Below are 15,803 nucleotides of genomic sequence, written 5' to 3' on the forward strand. Positions count from 1 at the left end.
TCAACAAGCAGGGATTTTCAAAGTGAGAATTCTTACAAATTCTGAACTCCACCAACATATTTGCAAATGGAAACAGGCTGTAGAAAAGCCTCGCAGAACTTTTAAAAAAGGGCACATGTTGTCGGAAGATGAAGGAAGTCTGATATTCTGAGCAGATGGGAAGGCTGATAAAGCAGGAAAGGAAAGGAAATGTTTAATCCTCTCTATTGTGGTTTTGTGTGATTTTTGTTCTGCAGGTTCATTGTAATGAGTTCACTTTTGGATCCTGCTGATGAAAAGCTGTGTAGAACATGGTGTAAATGACAGGTGCTGTTATTGCTTCATATTGCATCAACTCTAGGTTTTACATTGGAGCAGGAAACTGAATGTCTTGTTCCGATGATAGGCCAAATTAAATAAGACAAAATCAAACTGGCCTTTAAAACAAGAATGAACATTTCTTATAAATATTAAAATGCTATTACAGAATTGATTGGAAATTAATTTGCCATACATTTAAATCAAATTAAACTAAAGAATGCACTCCCTGTTCCAGTGAATTTAATGAAATCTAAACTCCCATCTTCAATTATTATTTTAGCATCTCACTAAATTATGACAATATAATAAGTACGCCACCAACGATGTATCAACGTGCATAATGATTAAACAGTAACTGGCCAAGTTGAATAATCATACCAGAAAAGTGTTTGGGATGTTATATGGCTATTGGACTTATTTTTCAGTTCTGTGCAGTGTTGGCAATTCATATAGTTATTCTTCACAGCCATCTTTCTTCTTCTTGTCTGTGTTAGACTAAGACCTGGAAAACTTGGGTTCTAGTCCCCACTCAGCCATGAAGCTCACTGTGTGACCTTGGGCCAGCCACAAGCTCTCAGGCTGACTTACCTCACACGGTTGCTGTGAGAATGAATTGGGGAGTGGGAGAATCATGTGTTTCTCAAACTTTTCCTGACCGTGGTCCCCTTCCAACCTTGTTTCCTTCCTGTGGTCCTCCAGAGGCATAGCCAAGGGGGCCCCCAAATAAGTAAAAATCAATACGAATCTGAGGTTCTGCTACCCTAACAAAAGCCTGCCCCCTAACAAAAATCCTGGCTATGCCCATGCCCCCCACCCTACCAGTAGAAAGGTAGCTATTTAATGTTTTGTTTAAATGTAAACCATGAAAATAGAACATGTTTTATTTTATTTTTATAATTTATACAAAATACAATTACATAAAATAATAGGAACATAATGAAATATTGTTGAAGCAGAAAAATATAGAATCATGGAGCTGGAAGGGACCCAAGGGCCATCTTTCTAGTGAAACCTCCTGTAAGTAGGAAACTCAGCTTAAGCATCGATGACAGATGGCCATCCACCCTCTGCTTAGAAACCTCCAAGGAAGGAGAGTTTTGACTCATAATCATTGCCATCAATCTATATTCATTTTGTGAAGCACAAGATGACCACTTGCTGCTGCCAGGAGTCTACAATCAACATTTTAATATGTGAGAGACAAAATAGTGGAAGAAACGGGAAAGGGTAATGGAAATGGTGCTCAACTGGGAAAGAACTGCATAGCACTTCCAGGCAGAGGGGATGGCAAGAGAGAAAGGATGGAATTGTTCTGCATGAGCAGCAGGCCTTCAGGCAACTGAGGATGGCATGGAGCTAGAGAAGCAGGAGTCATTGGTATACTGGGATTTAAGTGTGGACTAAGAGTGGGTGCAAGGCCATGGAGGGCATTGGAGATAATGGACAAGGAATCTGTGTTGCATCCTAATGAGAAGAGGAAACCAATGTAGGGATTTTAGGAGAGGTTTCATGTAGGCGGAGTGATGGGGGAAGTGAATGGCTGTGGCAGCAGAGGGGTCTGAGTGGGCTGAGGTCAGATGTGCTATACAGCCATTTATAAACTCCTCGAAAGATTCCATCAATAGTGTCTCCAAAAAATTCTACATATCACTTGGGAAGATGGGCGAACTAATGCCCAGTGTACTGGAAGAAGCGAAGATTCTTCAACATCAACTTCATTGGACTGGTCATGTTTGTTGGATGCCTGATTATTGTCTTCCAAAGCAACTACTCTATTCTGAACTTAAAAATGGAAAGTGTAATGCTGCTGATCAACAAAAGAGGTTTAAAGACTCTCTCAAGGCAAATCTTTAAAAATGTAGTATAAACACCAACAATTGGGAAATACTGGCTTGTGAGCACTCCAGTTGTAGGACAACCTTTACCAAAGATGTCATGGACTTTGAAGACGCTCAAACTCAGGGAGAAATGTGCTAAGAAGAAGGCACGCTTGGCAAACCCTCACCATGATCAACTCCCACCCGGAAACCTATGTCCCCACTGTGGAAAGACGTGTGGATCCAGAATTGGCCTCCACAGTCATAAACTCACTGTTAAACCCGTGTTGATGGAAAACAATCTTACTCGGCTACAAGTAATCACCAAAGAAGCAGCTATACAGCCATGGAAGCTGTCCCAGGTAGTGCTATTATTACTGTGTTAGGACTCCACACACTACATAATAGCTTTGCCACTGCTGTTGAACACCTATCCTTAGCAAGAAAGGCGGAGCAGCCTCCTGTCTGCTTAGCAAATCTTGCTGCGTTCCAACCAGTAGAGGCACTCATACTTAACTCTGTATTTTCCTGAGCAGTTCATGGGATTGAGTGAAAATCAGACACACATGAAGTAGGTCTGCACATAGAGGAAGGAACAGGACTGTGCCTTACCCTCATGTCACTTGCCCAGCCTAAATCTGCCTGTGACATCCCCCCATTGAGTATGGAAGTCTAATGAGGAATCCATACACATGCTCTCTTTGCTCTGCATATGTGCATTGAGTGAAGTGAGCCTGGTCATTTCATCTGCAGTGAGAAGTTCTGCTGCTAGTCATTTAATGGGTATAGCTAGGCTTGTAAAATTCTTAAGAATTAAGCTTTCCATTTTACAAAGCATATACTAGCAATGCTTATGTCAGAGGATTTTTTTTGTCACAGGACTAAGGAACATCTTGACTTCAGTACAGGTAGAATAAACAAAAGCCTTCATCTTTTCAGGTGGTAATAGCATGTTTAAAATCCGAAATGTGAAATGAGTGGATCATTTTCTGTAGGTCGTGCTCCTTCCCATAAGCCAAGCTGCTCTGCATTCTCAAGGGGAAAAGGAACAACCGAGTTGACTTCTCATTATTTCTTCCTATGGTGCGTTCTTATTGAATTATTGCCAGGTATTGCCAGCAGATGCTCATCAAGCCACTGCAGGGCTCCTCTGTTAATTGAACTATAATGGGTATGACAGCAGGGAAGGTCAAAAATGATAGGACCAGTGATGATATAACATGAACTCTGGTCTCCTACAAACTGAAGAGATAATTGCCCTTGCCAGGGTATGGTTCTGCAAAAGTTTTCTTTGGAGAATCTGCAGTGTTCCTCTTTGTGTGCCATAGTTATACTAGTCATCTTGGTAAGAACAAGGTCAGCCTTGCACATGGGCCAGTAGCTTTTATTCTGAAACTACCGAACGGTCATTGTAGAGGGTGAAAGGTAAAAGTGTTGCAAAAAGCAGTGGTCACGGGCTTGAATTAAAGGACAACCCAATTGTTTTCAAGGCTTGTTACCGTAAGTGAGCACAATACAACTATAGGATCTGTTTTCTCATTTGCAGTAGTAATTATTGAATTGTTTGAGAACAAGGCATGTTGTTGGTAAATAAGCGGTTCTTTTCAAGCAAGAATATTTAGCAAACAATAAACATGTTTAAAAGGATGGGGCTTTCCAGAAGTAGCCATTTTTATTTTTTATTTTGCTTACAAATGAAAGAATAATAATATGGGAGTATCTGGTGCCAACTTGATTGCACATGGAAGCCATTTGGTTGTTCTGGGCAACAATATTTTGGGAGCATATTTCTCTTTCAGAGATGGAAATCCCTAAAATAGGAATGCTCTGTATAGGTGCTTTGTGTTACTGTTGTGAGACCTGATGATGCACCTGAATGCCCACATTGGAATCAGTGGCCAGCTATATCCTGACAGATGGGCATTGCTCTGCTATTAATATCCAAGGGTTAAAGGTGCCTACCTCTTCCAAGCCATCTTAATGCATTTTTTTGTTTAAGTAACTAACCACAGAGCCAACAACATGGGAGGTTGGCTTTTGAATGTTGTGTGTGTGGTGGATTGATTTTTAAAGCAAGGCAATTTAAATAATTGATACTGTCCTTTGGTCATGCAGCCCTCATACACTGTCTTTATTTAGAGACCCAGAGACTGATTTCCACTTGACACTTTTCCTCTGCATGCAAGGATTCTAAGCAAGGATACATATTGAAAGTTAAGGCTGTAACGCTAAGCAGCAAAAAGTACTGTGGCATGTTAAAGACTAACAGATTGATGGTGGCATAAAGATTTCGTGGACTAGAGAGCTTACACGAAAGCTTATGTCACAGTAAATCTGTTTGTCTTTATGGTGCTGCAAGACTCTGTTTCAGCAAAAACAACAAATACTTGGAATGCACACTTCCTATCCATGCTTCTAGAATTGTCTAGAAGCAACAGGGTTACTTGGCAAAGTAGTGTTCCTACAGAAAGCAAATACTGTAGCCATGCTGTTTGGCTGTTATAAAGATTCATAATTTGAGAACTAGACACATTGTGAAAGCACTGGCGGAGGAAGAGGCATGGGGGGGAGCGCACCGTGCCTGGCAGCGTGATCCCGGGCAGGTGCCATCGTGGCTGCCCCCCTGGGCACCACACCACTACGGGCGGCACATCACACCCCCAGGTCGTGACCACACCCCCGGGACGCATGCCAGCCCTGCCCCGCCTGCTCTCTGCCCCCCCGGTGCCGGAGCATGAAGCTCCGCCACTGTGTGGAAGTCGTTTTGAATTTGGTTTGCTGGGGACTCAAAGGTCAGAGTTTGCCAGCTCAGATAATGTGGCCATTTGTGGTTTGCCTTAAATGAAGGAGGGAAGCAAGACATTGTGAAGCTTGCTGGAAGTTGGAAATGCTTGGCCAGAGGATCCTGTGAGGCTCGTTCATGGAACAGTGAACCATAGTCTGATATTACATCTGAAGCAGGCCAATCTGTTGCTGAGCTTTAAGAGATTAAGCCACAATCGTACGCTAAATACAAGCGTAAGATTTTATTTTAAACATGATTGTATTTTTATAGAAACACTGGTGATAATTAAATTTTTTAAAAAAACATTTGTAATCTGCAAATTAATTTTTATATATTGCACATGTGTTTGTTTATGTGTGTATGCTTTTTATTTCAGCCACTTATTAACCATTTACTTCCATTTCCCCATAATTTCAACTTGCATTTTATTTTCAGTGTTATTTTACTGCTTGTATTTTTTTTGCTAGTGTGACACACGATCACTTGTGTCAAGCGGTGGGGTACTCTCTAAACACGCAAAATAAATAATATTGCGAACAATGTTATTGATGCTTCTCCCACTGTCTCCTTGTTACTCCCTGTTCTCTGCTCATTTGCATCGCAGGTACAAGATGCAGAACAGTTTCACTTCCAGGGCTATTTAGGCATTATTTCTGAGCATTGTTTGTATCATATTTACGCTTCCCCAAATATTTTCACTTATGCGTGCTGCCTTTCAATTTTCTGTAGTGTAAGGAATCTGTCCCAATCTTTTGATTACGGTTTTATTATGTAAGTGCAGGCATATGGGCAGCGGTGTAATGTGATATATTTGCATACAGATGAAACAAGCCTGGCTTCACTTGCATCTTTCTGAATGACCTGCTCAATCTACACTATCAGGAAATATGGAAAAAACAATGCAGTGCTTTCAGAACGTATCCAAACTTGGGAGTCATTTCTTTGCATGTGCTGGAAGTACCTAATGATAGAATGGAGTATAAGAGTAATATCACTTCGCAGAAGAGTTCTGTTCTATGATTCTTTTAATTAAAAACCTTTTTGCTGATGGAAAGTTCATTCTCTGGTGTTTTCCTTAATGTATTCGTAATGCATCTGTTTGGACTCCCTTGCTAGAGATATCTTTCATTATAATCCACTTAACCGAGTTCATAATTAAACTTCTAAATGCAAAGCTTCCTTCATTAAATTTCCAGGTCGTACACTGAAAATCAAGGTTTGTGGTACTAAAGTAGGAAATGTGTGGGTTTCTTTTCTCTTCCTAATTATATCAACAGAATGAAAGATATATATTTATTACAACAGCCTTCACTCCTCTGTACATTGCAACCCTATATACCTGGAGACAAGGCTTCTCGTACTCCTTGGGGTTTTCTTCTGAAAGTAAATGTAGAGGATCACATTGTTAAAGAGTTCTTCATAACTCTGCAGGGGTGGTGTCAACTAATGATGTAAGGTGGGGGCACAATCTTACTAAAAACTAAAAGAAAGAGACTCAAAAACCTGCTTACTAGATTTTAATGAGTCAGGTCTTTGACTGCAAAGCAATTTATCTCAACATTAAATGACCTCCCCACCCCACCCCTGCTATGGTATCTACCTAATACTATCCATTGCAGACACACATTGTGGAATGGTTGTTTTAAGGTTTTCTGTACACACTGATAGTTCTTACATAATGAGGAATGATGCACAATGTGTTGGTATTCCTAGATGCTGGAATACAAGCCAGGGATGGATGTTGAACTACAGTTATTTGTGAGCAAATACTATATATCTTTATCTATATCTATATCTATCGTCTGAATATCTTCAAAGTTTGCTGCATCACTTCAGTATCTGAGCAAATGCACGCTCCTACTCTCTACACAGTCAAAATGCCCTCTTAACTCCCTTGCCTTAGGTGAGCTCTTTGTACCCAAAAGGACTTCCATTTGTGTTACAACATAAACTCGCAAGCATTTCCTACTAAACACAGGAAATTGCCTTACAGTAAGTCAGATCATTGCTCCACCTAGCTCTGGATTACCTACACTGACTGGCAGCAGGGCTCTAGGGTTTCAGGAAGGGACAGTTCCAGTCTTAGCTGGAGATGGAACCTATAACCTTTTGCATGCAAAGTATATGCTCTACCACTGATCCACAGGCTTTAGAAAAAGAGAAGCAATCTTTGCCTTTCCCCTTCTGATTTTCCCCCTTCCTGCAGCAGCTCAGCCCTTCACAAACCAGCCTCTTTTTGTTCTGTAATCAGTCTGTAGTTAAGAAATGTTAAGTGGAAATAATAATAATAATAATAATAATAATAATAATAATAATAATAGGTTGTTTCCATAGCACAGTTTCAGCTTAAAATTGTCATTTATTCTTAATGATTTTCATCTGCAAAAGGGGTGAATCAATTGGCAGAATGCATGAAAGGAATTTGAAATGGCAGGGTATACTACCTGTTTGCATTTAAGTCATATATATCTCCTGCTGAATGCTGAATGGAAAATACACAAGCATTCTCTGCTTCATCAGCCAGACTACTGCATGTGGAAGCTGAGATAAACAGTAACTTAATTTTAATCTGAAAATTGGAGGCCCCCTAATGCAATTTATTCATGGTGCTGTGGATTGGCATATGGTGTCTGTACGTTTTTATTTTATCACCTTGACAAAAAATTTAGTGTGTCAGATTGTGTTATGGAAACCTTGCATGTGATTCTGATCTTGCTATTTTACTTGGGTGCAAATTATTGGAACCAAGTAGTTAACCTGGCATATGAGAGATGAGAATCTGGCTCAGCCTGGTGTAATTTATTCCTGTTTTCCCTGACTTGATATAATCTCTACATTCATGACAGAGAAAGCGCCAGCCTGTTTTTGCTGCCTTTCTAAAGAAATTACAGTATGCTGAGACTTAGAAGCAACAGCCTCATAATATACACAAATTTCCTTCTAGCCATTGTCTTCCATGACATCACCTTGCCAACAAAGGGCCGTATAGTAAAAGCTATGGTTTTCCCAGTAGTGATGTATGGAAGTGAGAGCTGGACCATAAAGAGGGCTGATCGCCGAAGAATTGATGCTTTTGAATTATGGTGCTGGATGAGACTCTTGAGAGTCCCATGGACTGCAAGAAGATCAAATCTATCCATTCTGAAGGAAATCAGCCCTGAGTGCTCACTGGAAGGACAAATCGTGAAGCTGAGGCTCCAATACTTTGGCCACCTCATGAGAAGAGAAGACTCCCTGGAAAAGACCCTGATGTTGGGAAAGATTGAGGGCACAAGGAGAAGGGGACGGCAGAGGACGAGATGTTTGGATAGTGTCTTCGAAGCTACAAACATGAGTCTGACCAAACTGCGGGAGGCAGTGGAAGACAGGAGTGCCTGGCGTGCTCTGGTCCATGGGGTCACGAAGAGTCGGACACGACTAAACGACTAAACAACAACAACAACAGAAGCAACAGCCTCATGATATATACAAATTTCCTTCCAGCCATTGTCTTCCATGAACACGGTCTTAACAGTGAGTCTGTAAGTGACTGTGGAGGCTAATTCTGGATCCCCACATCTTTCCACAGTGGGGACATAGGTTTCTGGGTGGTAGTTGATCATGGTGAGGGTTTGCCAAGCGTGCCTTTCTCTTAGCACGTTTCTCCCTTTCGTCCCAACTTCGAGCGTGTTCAAAGTCCACAACACCTTTGGTAAAGGTTGTTCTACAATTGGAGTACTCACAAGCCAGTGTTTCCCAATTGTTGGTGTTTATACTACATTTTTTTAGATTTACCTTGAGAGAATCATTGCTTCGACACTAGTGATCTTTGCTTCTTCCAGTACACTGGCAGTAGTTCGCCTGTATTCCCAAGTGATGCGTAAAATTTTTCGGAGACATCATTTATGGAATATTTCAAGGAGTTGGAGATGGCGTTTATAAGTGGTCCATGTTTCACAAGCATACTGTAAGGTTGGAAGTACTTTACAAAATGCTTTGCAAACAAGCATTTTGGTTTCCCAAACATTGCACTTCAATTGGGAGAAAGCTGCACTCACCGAGCTCAGGCAATGCTGGATTTTGGCATCAATGTCGGCCCTTGTGGAAAGTTAACTGCCCGGGTATGAGAAGCGATCAACACTTTCCAATGTTACACTATTGAGTTGGATTTGTGGCGCTACGGGGGGGGGGGGGGGAGGTGTTTTATGCTTGTTGGAAGTTTACTCATAAGCCACCTCCCCTGTGTTCAGTAGGCATGCCAGTATTGTAGCATGAGTGTGGTTTTTCAATAACATGCAGAAACAAGAACAAAGCAATATACAAATGTTCTTACTGGATTTGGGTTCTGCAGTAAAATCTGGGATTTTCAGTTTATGAACCTGCTCAACTCAGGGAAGAACAGTTTAGTAGTATATTCATCTCCAGCAGGATCATGGGCACTGGGATACATTTTTACTTGCAGCTGTCACCGTCTGCAAGAAAAGGGAGAGGGTGACTAGGGCTGAGCTAAGTACGGGCTGAGTCTGAATTGCAGTAAGGTTGGGGCTCAGATTGTAATTAGCTGGGAAATTCTGAATGCGTTAGTATTCCAAAGTTCTCAATGATCCATCCAATGATGTAGCCGCTTCAGGAGGTGCAGGAGAGATTTTAAATAATAGTAGCAATTATTTCCCTGCCCTAGCACAGGCCCCGGACCCTAATTCAAGCTGAATGAGTGTTTACTGTTTTCACAGAGAAGCTCCATTGAATAGCTAAATTAACTTACGTTGCTGCTTCTTTTCCAGCAAGACCATCTCTATAGCTTCTAAATTATTGCCATTTGCTATTGGCTAAGCTATATATGTGAATGAAGTTAGATAAAAATGTCATTTCACTTCCATTTTGGGTAGCCTCTATCTGATAAATATAATTGCATACGTTTATCATGATAGAGACTGTTTCAGAGTAATTTAAATAAAACTATCTTTTTTTAAAAAAAGGTTTTTTTTTATATTTTGTACATCTACTTTGTGTGGTATTTTCAGGCTTATCTTTGCCTTATCTGCACACCATGTATTGTGTATAGTAATAATAGTTCATTTTATAAGGTTACAAATGTAATAGTTTGGAAAGAAGCTTTTAATAACTGATAACTATAAAGAAAAGCACCAAAAATGATGCAACTAACCTTTTGTGGAACGAAACCTGTTCCTAATATTTGACTCTTCGTATTATGAGATATGAAGCTTCACGCTACAAAACATGAGGGAAATGACCAGTAGCAAATGTAAAATGTTAGAATCTGAGATAAATGCCTGGCAGGCAGAATAAATGCATGGAATGGGAAAGGGAGTTCAATGTTTTATAAATTTGTTCTTGGTAACAAAGCAATTGACTTTTGTTGATGCATTTATTTTGGTGTTTGAGATGCTACCATTTGTATTTCAGCTTTGTGAAACATCCTGCAAGTTGGCAGTATGCTTTCCTATTACAAATATGGGTCCTAACATACCGACATAGCAATCCTGTACTCTATAATTATTCTGTCACAGGGAGAGAAGATATGCTGCTATTGCTCTAGTGGATATGGCCACTGTATCCCTATGCAAGATTATCCTCATAGTATTTTTTTAGTGTTGTACACTCTTTGTTATCTTTTCTAGGCAAATATAAATAAAGCAAAACAACTGGTTTGCAGCTCATGAAACTCAATTTTACATGGTTTAGGGATGGCACAAGACTACTGGAAGAATCTTGTGCCTTTATCAGCTGTGTGGCAGGCAGAAATTCAACAGATGTAGCTATATCTTGTAAGGAAATGTAAATCTGGGAAAAGCTGCACTTGTTGACATTCTGTCTATCAAACATCACCCTGATTTATTTTGGTGCTGTCTGCCCCAAATTTACCTAACTTTGAGAATGGCACAAAGCATACACAGCTGTCATGTAAGTTTGTGTGTGTCCTCTTTTGTAGACGTGGTAGAGGGTCAAATGCACATGTAGTGTACTGGACCCAGAAAACCCTGCTAGCAACCTGGATCACTTCTGCTTTGCAGAGATCTTCATATTCTCCTCAAAATGTCACTGTAAGTGACATTTGATGCCACCTCATATCCCAAGTCATATTAATTTTGCTATTGCAAAGTGGTATATCTCCACTAGAGCGATGGATTAAATTAAATATCCTAGTAAGGTAAATAAGAAATAAGAGTATCAAATCTCAAAGGGCCTTTGCAGAAATTCTGTGAAAGTGGAGAGTGGCGGTGGCAAGCAGGCAGGGAATAAGAATCTCTTCCATTTCTCCAGTCGCTTCCTCGTTAAAACACTCTTTCTTTGAAGGGAAAAGGGCTACCAGGGTCCAGGGATATATGTGCTTTTTTGTGTGTAATAAGTAGTTCAACCATGTAGTGTAAGACTTCTTGTTGTTGTTGTTGTTTAGTCGTTTAGTCGTGTCCGACTCTTCATGACCCCCTGGACCAGAGCACGCCAGGCACTTCTGTCTTCCACTGCCTCCCGCAGTTTGGGCAGACTCATGTTTGTAGCTTCGAAGACACTATCCAACCATCTCGTCCTCTGTCGTCGCCTTCTTCTTGTGCCCTCCATCTTTCCCAACATCAGGGTCTTTTCCAGGGAGTCTTCTCTTCTCATGAGATGGCCAAAGTATTGGAGCCTCAGCTTCACGATCTGTCCTTCCAGTGAGCACTCAGGGCTGATTTCCTTAAGAATAGATCGGTTTGTTCTTCTTGCAGTCCATGGGACTCTCAAAAGTCTCCTCCAGCACCATAATTCAAAAGCATCAATTCTTCGGCGTATAAAATACCTTAGTGAAATATTAGGGCCTGCTTCAAGTTGGCTGTCACTTCTGCATAGGGGAAACCACATACATTTTTTGCTGTAGTGAGTGCCACCCATGTTTGTCTTGTTGTATATACAGCCAATCCCAGCTTCTTATCATATACAGTGGTACCTCGGGTTACGGTAAGTACTTAATTCGTTCCAGAGGTCCATTCTTAACCTGAAACTGTTCTTAACCTGAAGCACCACTTTAGCTAATGGGGCCTCCCGCTGCTGCCACGCCGCCGGAGCATGATTTTTGTTCTCATCCTGAAGCAAAATTCTTAACCCGAGGTACTATTTCTGGATTCGCAGAGTCTGTAACCTGAAGCGTCTTTAACCTGAGGTACCACTGTACATGTTTGTTTTTGACGTTTAAGTGGCAATATGTGTATGAAAATATGAGACACCACTTTGAGGTGAATGTTCTTATGAACATGGTATTATACTGACCCATACCATAGGCTACAAGATTGCTACATTCCTTCATAAAATCTGTACAAGTGGCATATTTAAAGGGTTAGCTGGTGACTCTGCTCCTCTTTAACTAACTCTTTCTCTATTTCCCACCTCCCTTCTCTTTATTTTAGGAATAGTGAAGTGATCTGGATTGAACTTCATGAAGTATGGTTCTAAGGGATAGCTGGCTTTGCGCTCACTGGGCATGGCAGAGCACAAGAAGGTGCTTGGTTGTGCTTGCTCTCTTATTATTACACACATCTGATTTGGAAGGCAGGAAATCGCATCCATTTGTCTGGAAAACAGGTAGGGATGCGCATATTCTTCCTTACTGTGACTGTGATTCTGTGTGAGTTTAGGCCAGTGGTCCCCAAACGTTTACCTCCATGGTCCACTGGAAAATTGTTGCGGGTGTTGGAGGTCCACTTAATGATTTTACCTATCTGTTGTAGCAATTATAATGTACTGTATGGTTTTTTTTAATATCAAACATCTTAATTTTAGCTCCTCGTTAACTTTGGTGCTACCCCTTTCCTTCGCTTTCAAGTGCCTCTTCCTCTTGTCACTTCCAATTTGTCCTCTTCACCTTCCAGGTGACAATGCTCCTGCTGTTCTTCACAGGTGTGCAGCAGAGCACCTGAATGAAGCTTGTGGATCACGATTTGGGAATCCCTAACTTAGATACATTGAGCCAAACTGCCTTTTCAGAATATCAGGTGGTTCAAGCTCTTCAGAACATAGATGAAGTTGACTCCTCTGAGTATAAATCTTTCTTCATGTAAAAACAAATTAGTAAGTGTGGGGCTAGATGCCATCTTCTTGATAGACTAGCTTTCCACATGCATTTTTTTAAAAAATTGGCATGGGAGTATGAAGATACCTCTACACATTTTCCCCACCTGTATTCTGGTATAATTCCAGGGGGCTGTACTGCACATTTTACTTGAAGCTGTAGAGGAAAAAAGATGAATAGTTTCAAAGATGCATAAGATAAAAATTTAAAAAAACTTTCAAATTTAACCTGCTAGCTGGGCCTACAGTAGTTAAGGACTACTATGTACAACTTGAAGGAAGACCAGAGGAGAGAGGTTTGGACAAATTTAAATTCATGCATTTCTTTGGCAGAGTGACCGATTTTTGCACATGAACAGAGCAGGAATTAGTCTACATCTGCAAGTTGTACAAGGGGAAGTGGTCATTCCCTGAAGCAATCAGCCCATAATTTGAGTTTTAGTAGTTAATCAAGCATAGCTCTTCAAAGTCATTCTGGGTTTATGCCAAGACAAAGTGGTGGTTTCTTTCTCCCTCCACCCCACAAGTCTGGGTTTCTGTAGGTCCAAATGCCTTGTTATATCTGGAGTGCCACATGTTCACCATCCCTGGGACTTCATTCAAAAAATTTCAAGGGCCTGGAGGCAAGGGGAACAAATATATCCAACAAAATCTTAAAGAGATGTAAGACTGACCACTATTCTTTTTTACTGTAGTATCTTAACTTAATGTCCCAAATTATATCACACCTAAAAGATGCCTTAAAGATAAATATGTGTAACAGACTATGCATCTCATTCTTTTTTCATTCAAAAAAGGCATAACGTATATTTCACTAACCTTGCCTGTCTTGTCCAACAAGTAGCAAATGCAAAAGCAGTCATATTGGGATTTCTCAAGGCCACCTTTCTTTGCTTACCTCTGACAGTTTAAACAATAAGTTCATCACTTGTTGGTTTAGAAGAAGAAGAAAACTTTGCCTGAGCCTTCCCCAAGGGTATGTTTATATATAATTATGTCTTCTCCGAGTATGACATAATCAGATACAGCTCAATAACACAAGAATAAAATACCACTAAAATCATAAAAATATGATAGAACAATCACAACCAATAGTAGCAGTTCCTACATAACACCCCCCCCCAAAAAAAAACATGACTAGCTTAAGTGAAATTCCAACAAGCATGTTTTAATCCAGAGTCCAAACCTTTGCAGATTTGGAGCACTGGTTGCCTCGAGTGGGAGAGAATTCCATACTGCAAATTACATAGGATTCCTGACCCCATGTCCCTACCTGGGGGGGGGGGGGCAAACCAGAGAGTGAGAAAGATCCCTCTTCTGACCCCAGAGCCCAGGTCAGCTGATATGGGGAAAGTGTTCTGTCAAATACCAGGGTTCAAGACAATGAGGTCAATACCAACACCATAAATTCGTCCTGGTGGCATAGAAACAGCCAGTGCAGACTCCACAAACTAGACGTTACATGACTGTGTAGACACACAGGCAGTGGCGGAGCTTCATGCTCTGGCACCAGGGGGGCAGGGGGCAGAGAGCAGGTGAGGGCGGGGCTGGCGTGCGTCTTGGGGGCATTGCGCATGTCCTGGGGCATGGCATGCTGCTTGCAGGGGAGTGGCACCTAGCACGGGCAGGGGGGCAGCCACGATGGCAACCCACCGGGATCACACTGCTGGGGGCTGTGCACTCCCCCCCCGCGCTCCTCTTCCTCCGCCAGTGCACACAGGTCAATTTTCTAAAGGTTGCATATTCTGCACCAGTTGCAGTTTCCAGAGCATCTTCAAGGGAAGTCCATCACAGAGTTCATTTTGGCAGCATCATAGCTGAAAGTCCAAACCATCACCTTTTTATGTTGAGAAGAGTGGTCAGTTCCACCTAATCAGGTTTACTCCGTGTATTTTTATTGCACAGAAAGGAGAATGCATGGGGCCAAAGTTTAACTATCTTGTGGGCCAATTGATTCAATTCTAATATATACATATAGCAATATGCAGTAGAAAATAGGAATCATCTGCCTGTTTTCCTTAATGTCACTTTCAGTCATGTGAATGAGACAATTATTAACATGATTGTTATTCTTTGGTTCCTGATTTCCATGCTCGGTTTTGAATTGGTAGTTTCCTTTTCCCTGTGGAAAATGCAAAGATTCAGGCTCTGCAGCTGCTTTCTTGCACTCAGGCTGTAAAGAGCACACTGGAATCCAACAAGCAATAAGTAAGCATGCTTAGGTTTGTAGCCTTGACTTTATATCACAGTTAAACAGAAGCATTGTAAGCACATTGTGTTAAATTTTAAAACTTGGAAGATGTTGAAATTAGATTACATAAGAAATAACCTAATGCAATTTGGAGCATTCTAAAAATAGATATTATTGTCACTTATATTCACTTAGTGAAAATTTTAAGAAAGGAAAATAGCTGTGTTACATATTTTTCTCAGAGCATAGCACATTCAGCAGAGATATGGAGTGTTGATCTCATGAAGTAGCTTGGGGGGGGGGAATGTTTCAAGATATAATTTCAGAGTAAGTGAAGTTTCTCATGTTCATTGTTACATTTCTATTGTGAACTGAAAGGGTTTAGAGATGTGCATTGTTGTTCATAAGAAAGTGAACACCCTATTTGGGTGCTTCTCCTGGAAATATTTTGACCTTTGCAGGTATGCCTTCATTGATTATATGAAATACCTCAGGAGTTTTAAAGATTCTTAAAATGCCATTGAAAATGAGCTAATCTCTATTTCTGTTTGTGATATTTGTGATCAAAACACTTGTGAGGAACATACCAGTTTCTGATTTCTAAATAGATGAAGTATCGGGGTAAACATGGAAAAGTATGTTAAGGGAAACAAAACAGAATATAGCA

The 15,803-nt window shown here is 40.8% G+C and overlaps 1 protein-coding gene across 10 annotated transcripts in view; it reads left to right on the forward strand.

The window, feature by feature from the left end:
* Positions 1–15,803, forward strand: part of THSD7B (thrombospondin type 1 domain containing 7B) — a 603,973-nt gene that overhangs the window by 294,771 nt on the left and 293,399 nt on the right. For all 10 annotated transcript variants that reach the window (XM_083703772.1, XM_083703773.1, XM_083703769.1 and 7 more), the window contains one exon: positions 12,285–12,459. In XM_083703772.1, coding sequence (XP_083559898.1) covers positions 12,321–12,459 — 139 coding nt within the window. In that variant the 5' untranslated portion in view covers positions 12,285–12,320. The remainder of the gene's footprint in view (positions 1–12,284; positions 12,460–15,803) is intronic.

Source organism: Podarcis gaigeae (assembly GCF_964106915.1).
Source record: "Podarcis gaigeae genome assembly, chromosome: 1".
NCBI classification, from domain to species: Eukaryota; Metazoa; Chordata; class Lepidosauria; order Squamata; family Lacertidae; genus Podarcis; species Podarcis gaigeae.